We start from the raw sequence: 17,500 nt of genomic DNA, 5'->3' as shown, positions 1-17,500 counted from the left end.
GGGTTCTTCATTAGGCTATGCTTCACTCTCACCAGCTTCTTTAGCGCGATTAACCAATTATTTGTATTGCTTCAATCAACATCTTAAATTGTGTTGACATTTCCTAGTAGAAAAGCAACAGTGGACTTGGAGTTGAAATGAAGTGTGACACGAAGTATGAAGTTCATGCACATAGCCTTGTAGGCCTATGAACAACAACAACAAAACCGTCTCTCATCAAAAAGAGAACCTTGTGTAGGTGAAACCGAGATCACGGTTTTTTAACCGTAAACCGCCCAGCTCTAATAGATACACACACACACATGCACACACGCACACACACACACACACACACACACACACACAGAATACACACACACACAGAATACACACACACACACAGAATACACACACACAGAGAATACACACACAGAATACACACACACACACACACACACACACACAGCAACTGCAGACACACATCAGGCAACCGCACACACACACACAGCAACTGCAGACACACATCAGGCAACCGCACACACACACACACACACACACACACACACACACACAAGGTAGATGTAGAAAAGGAAAAAGAGAAAAACAGAGACAACCAAACAGAGACACAGACAATATCCACTCACTAGTACAATAAAACAATACCCACTCACTAGCACAAAAGAATTTTACAACAGTTTCAACAGGACACGCACAGCATAAGATGTTCCATTCGGGCCAAAACAAAACAGAGAGAGAGAGAGAGAGAGACACAAACAAGACACTTAAAATCACATTACACACCTGCCGTTTGTAAAGACCTGCTTCAATTGCTAATGGAGCGGCTGTGGGGAAGTGTAAGTGTGTTTACAGTAGGGGAGGGTATTGGCAACCATCTCACGATACAATACACATCCCTATACAGGGCTCACGATACAATACGTATTGCGATACATGTGCATCCCGACACGTGGTCTTCACTACAATATATATCCTGATATTTTGGACTTTTAAAAAAAAGTTTTTATTTTATTTTTTACTTTTTTAAGAAAACAGACATTGGTATAATCAAATGTCGCTTTTTTGTATGTAGAACATGGCCTTCACAAAGCCGTTGGGCAACAGCATAGTAAGGAGCCACTGTCAGATGCAGTTTCAGCAACTTGATAAATGAATTGTTTGTTGCACATGACATATCAATACTGATGCCTCAGTATTGAAGATCCCCGCGATACGTATCCTGATACACACATTCTGAACACACCCTTAGTTTACAGCACCAGAGTCCAAGGCCAAATAAAGGGGGCAGATAGGTCCGTGTATATTTTGGCATTTGGATTTTCCCTTTTTGAATGGAAATCAAAAAAAAAAAACGACGGGTTTATTTGACTTTAGTTTTGAAACCCAAAACCAACAATTGAATTACGCAGCATTTTCCTTTCATTTTCATTTTTTAATTACATTTCAAAAACTGAAATTCAAAGTCAACACAAACGGAAAAATGGACCAGTCCTTTTTCGTTTTTAAAATTTCCATTCATAAAGGGAAAATCCTAATACCAAAATATACACGGACCCAGGTCCTATGGGCCTCATTTATCAAACTTGCGTAGAAACCATCGCAGAAATAAGCGCAGATCTCGTCGTACGCCGAGGCTCACGTGAGATTTACTGAACATGCGTACCTCTCCAATCCCATCGTAAGAGTGAGCGGCTGTTGATAAATCCAGCATCTGAAAACCAACGTAATTAGAATACTCACACCTTCTCTAGAACGGCGGGAAGGAGACCACACCCCTGATTTTGCGACATGGAGAGACGCAAACCGGCTTGAAATTAGGCTTTACGCGAGGTAGACAACAAAATAACACGTGGAAATAACCAACAGCAATAGTCAACAGTGTTTCGGTTCTCAATATGGAAGGGGTAGAGATTGATTTCCAAATAATGTTGGTTACAATGAAATGTTTGATTGACTACAGCAGAAATAATGAAGATAATGATAGGCCAATTTTTTTTTCTAAACTTTTTTAAACGATGTCAAGAAAATGGCTGACAAACAGTGCCCAAACCACTTATTAGGGAAGGAGAGTTTTACATGTCCAGTGCGCTGTCCTTCTCACGCTCATGTGCGCCCTGCTTCTCCCCTGCGCTCCAGTCCTTCGAGGGAATAGCCTTTTTGCCACCTTAATGAACGACCATTACGTGTTATCGGACACACACGTGTCAGGTGTAGCCTATTTGGATAGTCGATGTGTGCGAAACGGTGAAACTCAACCGGAAGATTATTACTGTATGCTATTTATTGATGAGCGCCTGAACTCCCAGCTGTTAAAAAGAAGGGACGTCGGTCCATTGATCCCATGACTGAAGGCACATTTCAATATGCAGCTGTATATTGCACAATTATTCACACATCATGTCAAATGACAGAAAGTCTCAGTAAAAGCTGATTTGACTTGACTTGACTTGAAATCACAAATTACAAGTCTCTTGTAGTTGTTGACCTACTGTAGCCTAGTAAATTAACACAGCGCTCCCAGGAAGGGTGCGCCAATTCAAACAAGTAGAAGTTCGGTTATAGCCAAAATATACAATGTAAAAACGTTTTGTAATTATGTAGCCTACATAGTTATGTTGATGAGTTGTTGCGCTACAACTACTGCTCAAGTTGGTGATCATAGTTATCTCAAGTCCAACTTGAAAACGGCGTACACCGTCTGAGAGCAGTCGTACGGATTTCATCTTTCCTGCGCTTACGACGAGATTTGATAAATGCCAACTGGTCGTAGGAAAAGAACGTACGCACGACGTACGTATGATTCTCGTCGTACGCCACTTTGATAAATGAGGGCCTATGTGTCTATAGATATCTCTGGTCCTGGTGTTTGGGAGATTACTGAATTTGTCACCTCACCTGTGAGGGGGCTCAGTGAGAGTGCAGTCTTATTTCCTTCATGTCCAGACAGCACAAGAGAGAGACTGGACAAATAGATGAATGGAATCAGAGGCGGAAGAATGATGGGTCTGTCTGGTGACCACCGCTTTTTTTCTTCTTCTTTTTTTTTGCTCTGCCCATGCGTGCGTGCGTGCGTGCTTGTGTGCGTGCACTGCATACACCCAACAACCATTGTGGGGGCCAGATGTCCCCACTAAGGTAGGAAATTCCTCTTAATGGAACTGGTAGCGTTTTTGTCTGTACTTTTGTTATGACTGGAAAAAGTATAAAAAAACAATTGTTTGTACTGGGCACAAAGGTGTGCGTGCGTGCGTGCGTGCGTGCGTGCGTGCGTGCGTGCGTGCGTGCGTGCGTGCGTGCGTGCGTGCGTGCGTGCGTGCGTGCGTGCGTGCGTGCGTGCGTGTCCGTGCGTGTCCGTGCGTGCCAGGGCTCCGCCGTCTGCTCACTCACCCTTACTGTTTGCTCTGTTTTTGTCCCCATTCTTGTCCTCGGTCTCTGGCCCTTTCTCCAACTCTGTCTCCCACTGTCTTCTTCCTTCCCTCCCTCCCTCCCTCCCAGTCTCTCTTCCCTTCCACCACCCCCCTCCACCACCACCACTGTCTTCCTCCCTCTCTCCCTCCTCCCTCCCAGTCTCTCTTCCCTTCCACCCTCCACCTCCACCCCCACCCCCAACCCTCTATTTTCTCTCCCTTTCACCATCACACCACACACCACCACACCCCAATCCCACCCCTCTATATTCTTTCCCGTTCTTTCTTTCTTATCTCCAGTGGCCTGTTTGTTTTTCCCCTGTGCTTCAAGTGCGGATCAATTTGCTGAGTTATGAAATGACACGACGCCGCCTTTGTGCCGTCTTTCAAAAGCCCCTCTGCCAGACAACGCCTCGTCCCACCGAAAATTACCCCTCCTTCTGATTTATTAAACCGCCCGGACACGGTCGCACAGACGGCTACGCGCACACACACAGACACACGCACACAGACACACGCACACACGCACGCGCGCACGCGCACGCGCGCGCGCACGCGCACACACACACACACACACACACACACACACACCCCGACATGTGACGAGCTGACAGCCCCTGAAGAAGTTTTTGATGGGAGGAAGGGAGAGGGAGAGGGAGAGAGACAGACAGGGAGAGAGGGAGAGAGGGAAGGGTGAAGGGGTTTCTTCTCAAAGGGAATGAACACTACGTATATACACTCCCATAGCTATATACACTCCCATAGCTGGCATACTGCACTCTGCACTCAACCTCCTCTCCTCATCTAACAGGCTCTCAAAGCTGTTGGCATTTTACTCAGACGCCAACATTTACAACCAAGCACACAGAGGGACAGGCCCATTGAGACCTAACCTATTCAAGAGAACAGCAAGCTCCAAAAGACTCCATTTAAAGAGAATGGGCTAGAGCAGGGTTTCCCAAACTGTGGTGCGTGCACCCCTGGGGGTGGGCAGCCTGTCATAAGGGGGTGCGTGAGCTAAATAGAGCAATGGTGGATATGTGAGTTTTTATCCAGCATTAATGAACATGAAGTAGTTTTTAATTGTATGGTGAGTTGTATGCTGGAAGGGTCCATCTGAAGTAGGGCTGCACAATTAAACGAAAAATAATCAAAATCGTGATAACATAGTGAAATCGAACTCATGATTTTAATGGTGATTTTATCGTGGTAATAATGACCTACTTTTGATAGCGTCCTTGAAGCCAGAACATACTGACAGGCTGGTGTTTCTGGCCTGAAATCTGTCCACTTAAGTTTCATGCTATTGCCTTTACATAATTATTACAATTCATTTTATTTTGCTCATCCCGTATGTAATTCATTCTTGGTTATATTTCATCTTGTTATAATTTTCAAAGAAATCTGCAAAAATCAATAATCGTGATTAATAATCGTGATTATGATTTTGACCAAAATAATCGTGATTATGATTTTTTCCATAATCGTGCAGCCCTAATCTGAAGTGCAGTTTAACTCCTAGACTATTGGAAAAGACGCTTCCCCAAAACAACTGTGCCTAATGTGCAGTGAATCATACTTTAGTGGCCATCAGCACACCAAAATATTCGCTTAGGGGGTGCACGAACCATATTGAAATGCACAAGGGGGTGCGCAGGGGGAAAAGTTTGGGAACCGCTGGGCTAAAGTGTGGGCTGGGGGCCCTCCCCTCAGACAGGCCGCCAGTGGTCTATGTTCTGTCGAGATGGGTTGCTTTGACGATATGAGTTACCAATAGGTTGATATATATCCCAAAAAAAGTCGTTTCCCAGTTGGGCTTTCGCTTTCACTTTCCCTAACCCTTTGGGGTGCTATTGTAATAAGTTGTCAGTCATGGCTTTGTAGCTCAGCTTGATGTGCAGCTCCCATCAGCACGTGGCAGTCTGTACCTAGCCTGATTATCATCGACGTTCAAATCTTTTCGAGACTTGGTCTGGCCAAGAGCATAACAATTATAATTTCCCAAACGGCATGGTTGACCCGTCTCCCTTGGTTTGCTTATGGTTGTTTGCTTCCCGACAAAGTGAAAGGAGATCCCCTATTTTCGGGAACTCAGAAAGTACTTGCATTGCTCTTGACCTGACTAGTCAGGTGTTGCGTCAGTAGGAGGGCGCGGCCTGGCTAGTCTGTACCCTGGTTCTCAATACCAATACCACCCCCAAAGAAGTACGAGTTGGGCAAATGCACCAGGAGCATGGAAGTGGGGTGCGGTGGGGGTCAACTGCATGACCACTATGACTGAGAAACGCCTCTTTCCCCTGAATACGTCAGGGTCGGGTCGGCGGGGCGTGGTGGGGGTGTGGTCTGTGCCCTGGTACTCAACACCAATCCCACCCCCCCAGAAGAAGCATGAGTGAGGCAAATGCACCAGGAGGCGCTGAGGGTCAAATGCATGACCACTATGACTGAGAACTAGGGCTGGGACGATTAATCGACTAATCGTGACTAGTCAACTATAAAAATTAGTCGACAAGAATTTTCATAGTCGACTAATCGTTTCATTTAATTCAATGCTTTTTTACTTGGATAACTAATGCTTTATTACTTTACTGAAACCTAAAATTGCCCAGCACGTATGAATTGGACGTTGTATCTTGGAGTAAATAAGCTACTATCATGATTTAAAGCTCATTGTGAGCTCAGGGACCTAACTTTAACTGTCTATTTCTTTTTTCCCTAATTTCCTTGAAGTTTAAAGTGCTAGAGTACTTGAAAAAATAATCGTTTGACTAATCAACTATTCGAAAGAAATAGTTGATAGATTAATCGGGAGAAAAATAATCGTTTAGGACAGCCCTACTGAGAACCGCCTCTTTTCCCTGAATACGTCAGTGTCGGGTTGGTGGATTGTGCCCTGGTACTCAACACCAATCCCACCCCTCAGAAGAAGCATGAGTGAGGCAAATGCACCAGGGGCATGGAAGTGGGGGGCGCTGAGGGTCAACTGCATGACCACTATGACTGAGCACTGACATTTTACATTACACTAAGCTGACATTTAAAAAAAATCAAAAGCGACTTACAGTTATTTAGGTACAGGGTATTGCTTACAGGCCCTGGAGCAATGAGGGGTCAGGTGCCTTTATAAAAGGCACTTCAGCCATGGGTGAAGGTGCTGGTAAGAATGGGATTTGAACCCGCAACCCTCTGAATTAAAGGCCAGTGTTCTAGCCATTGACCCATGGCTGCCCATGACTGCCACCTTCCTCTCCATGGGAGTTCTGCAGCAGGAGCAGTAGTGTGTGTGTGTGGGGGGGGTCAGGGCTGGGAGGGGGTCGGCTGGCAGTAGCCGATGGATGGATGGTGCCTTTCATGACCCTAATCTCACTTTAATATGTCCGGACTGGACTGGACCCACTCACTTCATTTGTCATCATGGTGGGTGCTAGAGTAGTACATGCACACAAACACTCACACACATGCAGAGGCACACAGAAAGAAACACAAGCACACAGACACACAGACACACAGGCACACAGCAAGAAACACAAGCACACAGACACACAGGCACACAGCAAGAAACACAAGCACACAGACACACAGACACACAGGCACACAGCAAGAAACACAAGCACACAGACACACAGACACACAGCAAGAAACACAAGCACACAGACACACAGACACACAGCAAGAAACACAAGCACACAGACACACAGACACACAGGCACACAGCAAGAAACACAAGCACACAGACACACAGACACACAGGCACACAGCAAGAAACACAAGCACACAGACACACAGGCACACAGCAAGAAACACAAGCACACAGACACACAGACACACAGGCACACAGCAAGAAACACAAGCACACAGACACACAGACACACAGACACACAGCAAGAAACACAAGCACACAGACACACAGACACACAGACACACAGCAAGAAACACAAGCACACAGACACACAGACACACAGGCACACAGCAAGAAACACAAACACACAGACACACAGACACACAGCAAGAAACACAAACACACAGACACACAGACACACAGGCACACAGCAAGAAACACAAACACACAGACACACAGACACACAGGCACACAGCAAGAAACACAAGCACACAGACACACAGACACACAGCAAGAAACACAAACACACAGAAACACAGACACACAGCAAGAAACACAAACACACAAAAACACACTCAGACACACAAACACACAAACACACAGGCACACAGCAAGAAACACAAGCACACAGACACACAGACACACAGAAAGAAACACAAGCACACAGACACACAGGCACACAGCAAGAAACACAAACACACAGACACACAGGCACACAGCAAGAAACACAAACACACAGAAACACAGACACACAGCAAGAAACACAAACACACAGAAACACACACAGACACACAAACACACAGACACACAGGCACACAGCAAGAAACACAAGCACACAGACACACAGACACACAGGCACACAGCAAGAAACACAAACACAGAGACACACAGACACACAGGCACACAGCAAGAAACACAAACACACAGAAACACACACAGACACACAAACACACAAACACACACAGACACAAACACAGAAACAGACACACACGCACGCAAGCACTACACAACTGGAGAAATGTTCCTACATCACAAAGGCAAATGGAAAAACATGAGGGCCCTTAGTGGGGAAACCACTCTCCTGTGACGCTGTGAGAGAGAGTGTGTGTGCACGTGCACGTGTTCTTCGACTCTGTGTGTGTGTGTGTGTGTGTTGCGTCTGTCTGCGTTGTCTGTGTGTAAGCCTTTTTTTGAGTATGTGTGTTGCTGTCCTTCTGCTTTCGTTTATGGAGATCTGACTCGGTGGTTACATGTGAGCAGTGCTATCTATCCAAATAGCAGCACGGGGGACTGGGCAGCAGTGATGATGAGAAGAGGGAGGATTGGGGGGGGGGGGGTAGGGTTGTAAGAGATGGGGGGGGGGTGTAGTGCTGCGGCTGCTGCTGCTGCTGCTGGAAAAGTTACTAATTTTAGGGATGAACTTTGCTGGGCTCGTCCTCTGCAAAAGCGGCGCCTCTGGCTGTTTTGGCACGCGAGCCATGACCCATTTTTGTACCTGACACTGTTCTGTTCAGAGACATTAGCGGAGCGGAGCAGAGGAGAGGAGAGGAGAGGAGAGGAGAGGAGAGGAGAGGAGAGGAGAGGCCAACAGAAATACAACAACAAAGAAGGGACTTGGCTGGCATCATCCATAGTGAGGCTGCCTCACTGTAGCAGGTGAAAAAAGGGACGAGAGTACAGTACTGGCGTTGGGGTAGTCATTTGGGGAGGGAGGAGGGGAGTGTCACTTACCAGGGCCGCTGACAGCTTTTGCTGGGCCCAGGACAAAGCCCTCAGGATGGGCCCCCCACTCAATACCTACAATGTAATGGCGTCCCAATTCTGGGCCCCTCCATTCTCTGGGCCTGGGACAACTGACCCCTTTATCCCCCCCTGTCGGTCAGTCAATGTTACCGTGTCACTTCACGGGCGAGGGTGGTGGTGGATTTCTCCCATTCAGAGCAGATATTTTGTGCCAATGACTGTGCACATGCCATGCGTATCCACAGTTGTGTGTATCCCAGCACTGTAGCGTCATCATCACAGAAGACAATGCTTGCATGGGAAACGATGATGTCGTGTAGTGCTCATATCACCAAGCTGCCCCAGCTCAGCTCAGCTCAGCTCAGCTCAGACACACACACACACACACACACACACACACACACCACACACATGTACACACGATGTAGTACTCACCAGGGCTGTCCCAGGTCAGCTCAGCTCCCTACTGTACAGACCACACGCTGACATGGCCGACACATACTTCTCCCATCAACTCAAACACACACACACACACACACACACACACACACACACACACACACACACACACACACACACACACACACACACACACACACACACCCCATTCCCTAAACTCACACTCAAGCACATATAAAATCCCCCTTCACACACAAACGCACAAGCACACACACACACACACGCAAGCACACACGCAAGCACACACGCACACACACACGCACAAACTCCTATCCCCTCCACACAACCCTCCCATCCCCTAAACTCTCGCACGCACGCACACACATGCGCAGGCACACACACAGACACACACACACAGACACACACCACTACCACCCCCTCCAGCTTGGATACCTCAGCAGATGCAAGTGGTACTGGGGGAATGGACACTAATCGTCCTCATCCTTGTCTAACACACACACACGAGCACGTTTCCATTTTTCACCCCTTATGTAAATCACCAGAGATCTGCTCGTTGGTTAACGTGCGGTCAATCTGTAATCAAGCAGCGCCACTGCAAGTGTGTGTGTGTGTGTGTGTGTGTGTGTGTGTGTGTGTGTGTGTGTGTGTGTGTGTGTGTGTGTGTGTGTGTGTGTGTGTGTGTGCGTGCGTGCGTGCATTTGCGCGCGCGCCCCCTCTCATATGACCTTGCCTGCATGCTCTCCATCAGTAAAAAAGCTCCTGCCACCAGGAGTTAGATTAGAGGGCACACAGTAACACAGAAGCCTACAGAGGCAGGTACGCACCCACATTAACGCCAAGATGCCATGCAGTTTAGAAATAGCGTTGCCATGGAAATACTGCTTGCCTCTCCCACACCGTCAATATAATCAAGTAGCCGTTACGTTTCCATAGTAAAACAGACAAGTTCTCCTGTGCGGTTTGTTGCCGTGTTCTACTGCCAACCATAAACTCACTCTTCTGAAACAACCTCTGCATCAGTAAGAACCATTAGAGGGCAAACAGAAACAAGCAACCGTAAAAAAAGGTACTCCAAACGACACACCACATTATTATTCTCGGGCAGCACAGTTTCAATGAGCGGCATAGTTGCAATACCTACTCTGACCACCAAACCCACACAGTGCAGGTTTATCTGGAGGCAATAGGGAAAACCAACGCTTATTTTCGACGATATTTTCCGCTCCTGCACCACATAACCTTGCACACTTAAGCAATGTTTTAAAACCTTACCACTGAAGGGTGTGTTTTTCAATAGGGCCATTGCTATGCAAGTCTTCACCTGAGGTGAATAATGGAGAAGAGTGGCGAAGGTTTGATTAACATCATTTCAGGGGCGAGTGGTAGAAGCCCTATCCCGTGTACATTGAACCAGATAACAAAAAAACAACTCCTGGAACTCAAAGAACTCAAAGGGAAAAAACAGGAACTCGTGAATTTAGAAATCCGGTCTGTAAATTGAGTAAATTTTGCTTTTGCTCATCTCATCCTAATGCGTCACAAAATAACACAGCGGTGTGGGGGTGATTGCTAATTATCAGTGGTCCACAGGTAACATTTATCCTGTGCGAATCGAATACAATTTCGCATTGCCAACCAAATACTAGCACCGGTGTCAGTTCTGGCCAGGCCATGGTAGTCAAAAGATTGCTGCTTATTTGTCTCAGGTGTTCTAGATGAGCTAATCACCTCTCCTTGCTCCTCATTGGTCAGTTTCAAATTTGGCACCTTTTAAAAGTTCTCTGCTTGTTCCCAACTCCTGGCTGCTCACTTCTTCGCAACCCACCGCCTCCCCAGCACCATCTTGTTGTGTATGACATGGCATGGGCTACTCCTTGTCATGTTGCCTGCTCTGTCCATGGCTTTCCTAATCTTAAATTGGGTGAGCATTCCCTATGTTGCCGCTGTCCCCTGAATCTCTGCTTTTCGTGGTGCTCATGGAAAACAGGGGACTCCTCTAAAAAGAGCCATACCGCCACATTCATAACTATTCAATAAAGAAATTGCATTACATTGCATTCTTTTTTTTAAAGATATTTTTTAGGGGCTTTTATGCCTTTATTTGATAGGACAGTCTGAGATGGTGACAGGAAGCGAATGGGACAGAGAGACGGGGTGGGATCGGGAAATGACCCCGGCCGGACTCAAACCGGGGTCCCCGTGGCATGCAAGGCCAAATGTGGGGGGCTTAGCGCGCTGCGCCACAGCGCCCCCATTACATTGCATTCTTGACTGTAATGGTCCTGACAGAACTAAGTTCCTAAATGATGACCTATAGCTTTTTAGTCCTAAAGCCTCGTTCACACACGTTGCTGCTAGTTCCTTGCTCAGCGAATGAAGTCAGATATGTTCCAGTGAGACAACGAGGCGAATAGGCGAGTAGTGTACAAGTGATGCAATGTGGGCGGATCGCGAGCTGAAAATATTTCAACTTCGAGCGAGGCGAGTAAGCGAGTAACCAATTGGAACGCAGAGTTCGGTACTTCTCGCCTGTGCATTGGCAGTTAAAGCCGCAGGAACGTTTACCGAACCTTCCATGAGAGAGTGGCGAGTAGGCGAGCGAGCGAGCGAGAAGCTAGTAAGTAGCAGCATTGTGTGTGAACGTAGCTGAAGAGTGGATGAGGAACTTCTCCTTCAGTCGGTTTCTCCTCTACTCTGTTGTGGCCGCCACCCCTGACAATGATGATGGTTCTGCCACCACTGCCTGCTCAGCAAGTTAAGAGGGACTAACAGGGAAGAGAGAAACAGGGAGAGAAAGGGAAAGGGAAAGAGAAAGTCAGAGAGAGAGAGAGAGAGAGAGAGAGAGAGAGAGAGAAACAGACAGACAGACAGACAGAGAGGTTGGCAGACAGAGGGGCAGAGAGAATACGGTAGAGAAAGGGACAGAGAAGAGAACAGCAGTGGGGCAGACACAGAGAGAAAGAGAGAGAGGGAAAGAGAGGGAGGGACAGAGAAAGAGAGAAAGAAATAGAGAGAGGAAGAGGGAAAGCGAGAGTCGGAGAGAGAGGGGGGGGGAGAGAGAGTGAAAGTCGGAGAGAGAGAGAGAGAGAGAGAGAGAGAGAGAGAGAGAGAGAGAGAGAGCGAGAGAAAGAGGTAACAGGGGCCAGCAGGTCAAAGAGGGCCCCCAATCTCAGCACTGTATGATCATCCGTCACGTCCGCACGCGCCTCAGATGAGAAGTGACGGCTGAATCCTCAAATTTATTAACGCCGCCGGAGTTTATGCCACCGGAGATTACGCCTACCATCCTTCATCATTCCCCCGGCAACCGCGGAGCCGCGCAGAAATTCAATTTGCCCGCACTGCCAAGCAAGCATCGGCACCGGGGGGCTGCGGCCGAGACTGGGGCCTGGACGGGACGGGACAGGGTACCCAAGAAGGGAGATGGAGATGGGGCCTGTGCAGGGCTGCACTGGCCATCTGGCATACCGGGCATTTCCCGGTGGGCCCTGCACCCTCGTGGGCCCACCGGGTGAGTCAGTTCTGCACCGCTAATTAAGAGGGGCCCCTTTAAGCCAAACGTGCCCGGGCCCTATTTCTCCCCCAGCCCTGGGCCTGTGAAACATGAAACATGCCCTCCCCCCCGGACACCCCCCCACACACACACACCACTCCCACACACACCCCCCAACATGCCGACGTGTCAGCAGATGGGCAGATAAGGAGAGGAGGAGGATGGAGGAAGAGAAGGCTCATGAATAAGAAAATAATTTCTCCGTCTCCGTCCGCCTGCATGCGAGAGCGAGATTGTGTCTACGTCGTGTTTCAGCACCGGCGTGACAGAAGTTATTACGAGCGAGCGTTAGATGATGCAGCGGGCATTCCTGCAATTTACCGGCTATGAATGAGTGAGGAGCACTTCCCTGAGTTCAGAGGATGTATCAGAAGATGAACTGTTAGCTGCTCATCATTACCCAGTCTAAATGTCAATCAACTGCTCCTCCATACATGTAAAAAACTAAAATTAATTTAATTAATTAATTAATAAAAAAATTAAATAAAAATTAACTTGTTTTAGATGGTCTCTTTGTGCAACATACAAATGTGTGACTTGTCTTGTGCAACAGCAAAGATGGCAAGAAGGAGAAAAATCCTACAATGGTGTACATGGTTTCATGTTTGGTTTTGAGTGTCTTGTGGAGTTAGGTGGAGTTAGGAAGCACGATATTCCCCACAGATTCCAAATCGCTGTATCAGGAGGTGTTAACAATATTTCTTATTCAGTGTGTGAACCATCCTTGCACCCTATTTTCTCTTTGTCTACACGCACCGATTCTAGTATCTCTACAAGCAGCACATGCATGCGCAACAATACCCCTCTACATGTCGCAATATTCAAAACCTGTGACAGGCAATTAAAATATGTAGGAAAAAGATTACGCAACTAAAAATGGATTACATGGGAGCTCATCGGTGTGCGGTCCATCTTTTGCCTACATGAACTTTATGCTTTTACCCTACACCCGGCAAAAAAGGATCTGGATGTGCGTGAGATCTGACTGGGAAACAATTAAAATATGCCTATACTTAGCATTTTATAAGCCATAAATGACTGATAATGGCATGGCCACCGGTACTCACCATCCACTCTGAGATGATGATGTCGACCTTCTCCACCGGTAGCGTGACCTCCTCTATCCTGCCCTTGAGCAGGGTGATCCTGTCCTGCAGGTTGTTGGACCTGTGATGGAACATTTGGAATTACATGAAGAAAGTAAAACAAATGTCCTGAAACAGAAGTCATACCATACTTCCAACAACACATCACACCACTGAAGTGGCACTGCCTGCATCGACAGAGATGTAAAGTAGACATGCATAGCTTTATTACAGACACATTTTCATATAAGATCATGTAATGTTATACCAAAAGGTGTAAAAAGTAAATATATATATATATATTTTAGGGCTGGGCAACGTTAACGCGTTAACGGTGCGTTAACTATTGAGGTCAATATCGCCCGACAATTTTGTTAACATTATAACGCAGCAGGGTTTTTTCGTGTTTTTTTAGTTTTTTGTTTTTTTGCCTTTTATGACCGTCGTTCGTGGGTTTTATTTTGAAAGCGTCAGCGCGCTTGTTGCTGCTTCCAGTGACTGCTGACAGAGAAGACCAATGTCTAGAAAAGTAGTCAAAACAAAACAGGCATAGCCTACAGAAGGACGTCAACTTCTGAATGGACATTTTCGGTACAGTTCTGGTCCTCCTTGCGCAACTCTCGAGCAGCATGTGGCTCGCCTTTGCAGCTCGCAAGGTTAGTCTATTGTAAGGTCAGCATGAAAAGGGTACTGTTGTGCTGGCTGTCTATCAGCTGTCAATAACGCCACGCGGACTTACTAAAGCCCTGATCAAAAAGCGAACCGCGAGATATTACATTCCTCACGCAACGTTTTGGCTGTGCGTGCATAGTAGGCTGCATCAACATGGTAGGCTATGATTTCGCGACATCGGCAACTTCGTCAGCATTTAAGATAGTGTTAGTCATGTCAACGTTATTGTTTTGAAAGATGTAATTGCTGTCAATGCCAACAGACAGTCAATTAGTTTCTAGTCGCTGAAACACCTTAAAAATAGCGACAGATAAGAGAGAAGGTGGGAGTCTTTGACAGTGAGAGAAGGCGGGACATATCTCACAGACGCACGCCTATGGCAAGCCGTTTTAACATATAGGTTTTTTTTAAGTGACAAGTTTTTTTTTTCTTGTAGGCCCATGTAGACCATCATAATTTGAGTTTCTAATTTCTAATATATCAGTTTCAGTAGCCAACAATAATCTTAATCTTAAATAGCCCTAGTGTAATATTGTATTCAATCATTTCTCTCATTTGTAGGCCTACATTGGATAGGCATATAGCCTGATAGGTTGGCAAATAGCCTACATTTCCATTGTGCAGTATTATATTAGACCTACATAGGTTATCTACACAGTACACATGCAAATTATTATTAATTATTTTATTTTATTAATTTTTTTTTATTTTTTTTATTTATTATTTATTTTATTTTTGATTGATTATTATTATTTTTGGGTTTCGCGCGCTATGCGATTAATCGCGATTAATCACAGAAAGTCATTGAGTTAATGCGATTAAAGATTTTCATGTTTGCCCACCCCTAAATATATTTATAAATAAAATATATTTGTTTAAAAGGATTTAAAGGATAATGCCATCACACAAGAGAGAGATGTGAAAAAAGGTTGGTTAAGGTTTCTTTCGACTTCACGTCCAAAAATGTATGATGCATCAATATATATATAGTATACAGCAGCACCAAAGGTGAGACTGGTCCAGCTGCACTTAGCAACTGTAGATGGAGACAAAGTATCCCAGGGCAGGGAGGCTGATTTATCAACGTTACCGTGGAGACCAAGACAACTGGCCATGGCACTCTGGAAACATTTACAACTCTGAACCGCACACCTGTAAAGAGTTTGGATGGCTAAATCCAAGAGTTCTCAGTGGCAGGATTTAAACATACTTATTTGTTGATTAATGAAGATACTTGGACTGTGTAGGATTAAAACAAGAGGGGGGTTGGTGTGAGGGTGAATTGCCTGTCTACCATGGCTATGGTGCCATCTTTACATGAATTACTCTAATGATGGCATTAGAAAAATAGCTATTTTTGTGTCTTTGAGGGCCGCGTGTCCTGATCCCAAGTTTAACAACAAAAAAACATAAAACATGCACATCCATCTCAAAAATGTTTGGGGTGCAGGACTAGCAAAGTGACATGAAAACTGAAAGTTAAGTTAGCAATGCAAGCTCCCGTTTCACTCATTTTAATATTGTGACGTTTCAGGCAGCATGGCCTTGCTGTACTGTGACACCCCCCCTCCCAGCGTTACCCTCTATAATTCCAACTATGAGAACTGGCCAAAAGTAGGGGACAACCACTAGTCTACAGGCAGTTAAAGGTTGTGGTGTAGGCTATGTGTCTTTTGCATTTTCATAATGTTCTTGTTAGTAGTATTTAAACTATCACCATTTCTATTTTATTAATATTATATCAAAAATTGCCTGTTATTTTCCCCATAAAGCACGTCAAGACATCACGTTGGGGACTGGAGACTAGAGGATGACATTTTTCAGGAATTCCCGTGGGTCCCGCGGGTTCTGAAGATGAACGGGAGCGGGCAGGAGCGGAAATAAAGATGAATGGGAGCGGGCAGGAGCGGGAATAAAAATGAATGAGAGCGGGAATGCTTGCTTATTTTTTCATTTAAAAAGCCTATGAAACGGGAGTGGGATTGATTTTGAGTGGGAGTGGGCAGGATTGGGAGACATTCTTTTCAGGACGGGATGGGATGGGATTTGTTTCTTTTACTCCCGTGTCATGCTCTACTGGAGACTAGGGATGCAAACGATTAATCGATGAATCAACTTTAATCGATCAATGCATTAATCAATTAAAAAACATTAATCACAATTAATCGCCATTTCAACTGACAAGAGACCGAGGTGAAATGGGCATGTGAAGAGTGTTTGTGAAGAGGGGTGTGAAAAGTGGGAATATTTGTATCACCTTTGAATTAAAGAATTTAAATAGAATTATTTAATTGAGTATTTTATCTCAATTTTTATTTTTAATTTTTAGATTAAGTATTTTTTTTTCGAGAAACATTGATGTTTGGGGGGAAAAACGCAGCTTATCAATTAATCGTAAGTCGATCGATAAGGCAATCAAATAACGATTAATGAATTAATCGATAATTTGCATGCCTACTGGAGACCCAAGATTCTACAGTCTTTCTGCTGAGGGGGAGATTTTTTTTCAAATGGTATAAGCTTACATATCTTGAGTGCTTTAAGTACCTGTTAATTATCCTAACCTGCAGGCACCCCCTTTCCCCAACGTGCCTCTACGTACAGTACACACGACGCGATGCGACACAGCAGCACAGCCCAACTTCCAAACCTCCCAATCATCGTCTTTTTTGACCAGGCCAACCCCCTTGGTATCAATCTCTCTAGATCCTCCATTTACCATGACAGCTAATGTTAGCGGGGACAGGGCAATTACTCTTGGTGGCGGAGGAGGAGAAGGAGGAGAGCTCCTGCCCCGCAAGATGCTTATCTCTGGCCCTGCTCGCTATCACACTCTCCCAGAGGCCCACGCATGCCAGTAAGCCCAACGCGCACGTGCACGCACACGCACACGCGCACGCGCACACACACACCATCCCCCCAACCTGCTACCGACCTGTTCTCACGCACGCACGCACGCACGCACGCACACACGCACACACGTACACACACACACACACACACA

General features: G+C 46.0%; 1 protein-coding gene across 1 annotated transcript in view; it reads right to left on the bottom strand.

Annotated features, from left to right (window-relative positions):
- prmt3 (protein arginine methyltransferase 3) overlaps window positions 1-17,500 on the bottom strand; it is a 103,218-nt gene that overhangs the window by 68,301 nt on the left and 17,417 nt on the right. The window contains exon 10 of the mRNA XM_063187878.1: window positions 13,807-13,906. Coding sequence (XP_063043948.1) covers window positions 13,807-13,906 — 100 coding nt within the window. The remainder of the gene's footprint in view (window positions 1-13,806; window positions 13,907-17,500) is intronic.

This window comes from Engraulis encrasicolus, chromosome 22, assembly GCF_034702125.1.
Source record: "Engraulis encrasicolus isolate BLACKSEA-1 chromosome 22, IST_EnEncr_1.0, whole genome shotgun sequence".
NCBI lineage: Eukaryota > Metazoa > Chordata > Actinopteri > Clupeiformes > Engraulidae > Engraulis > Engraulis encrasicolus.
This window is presented reverse-complemented; position numbering and strand designations above follow the sequence as displayed.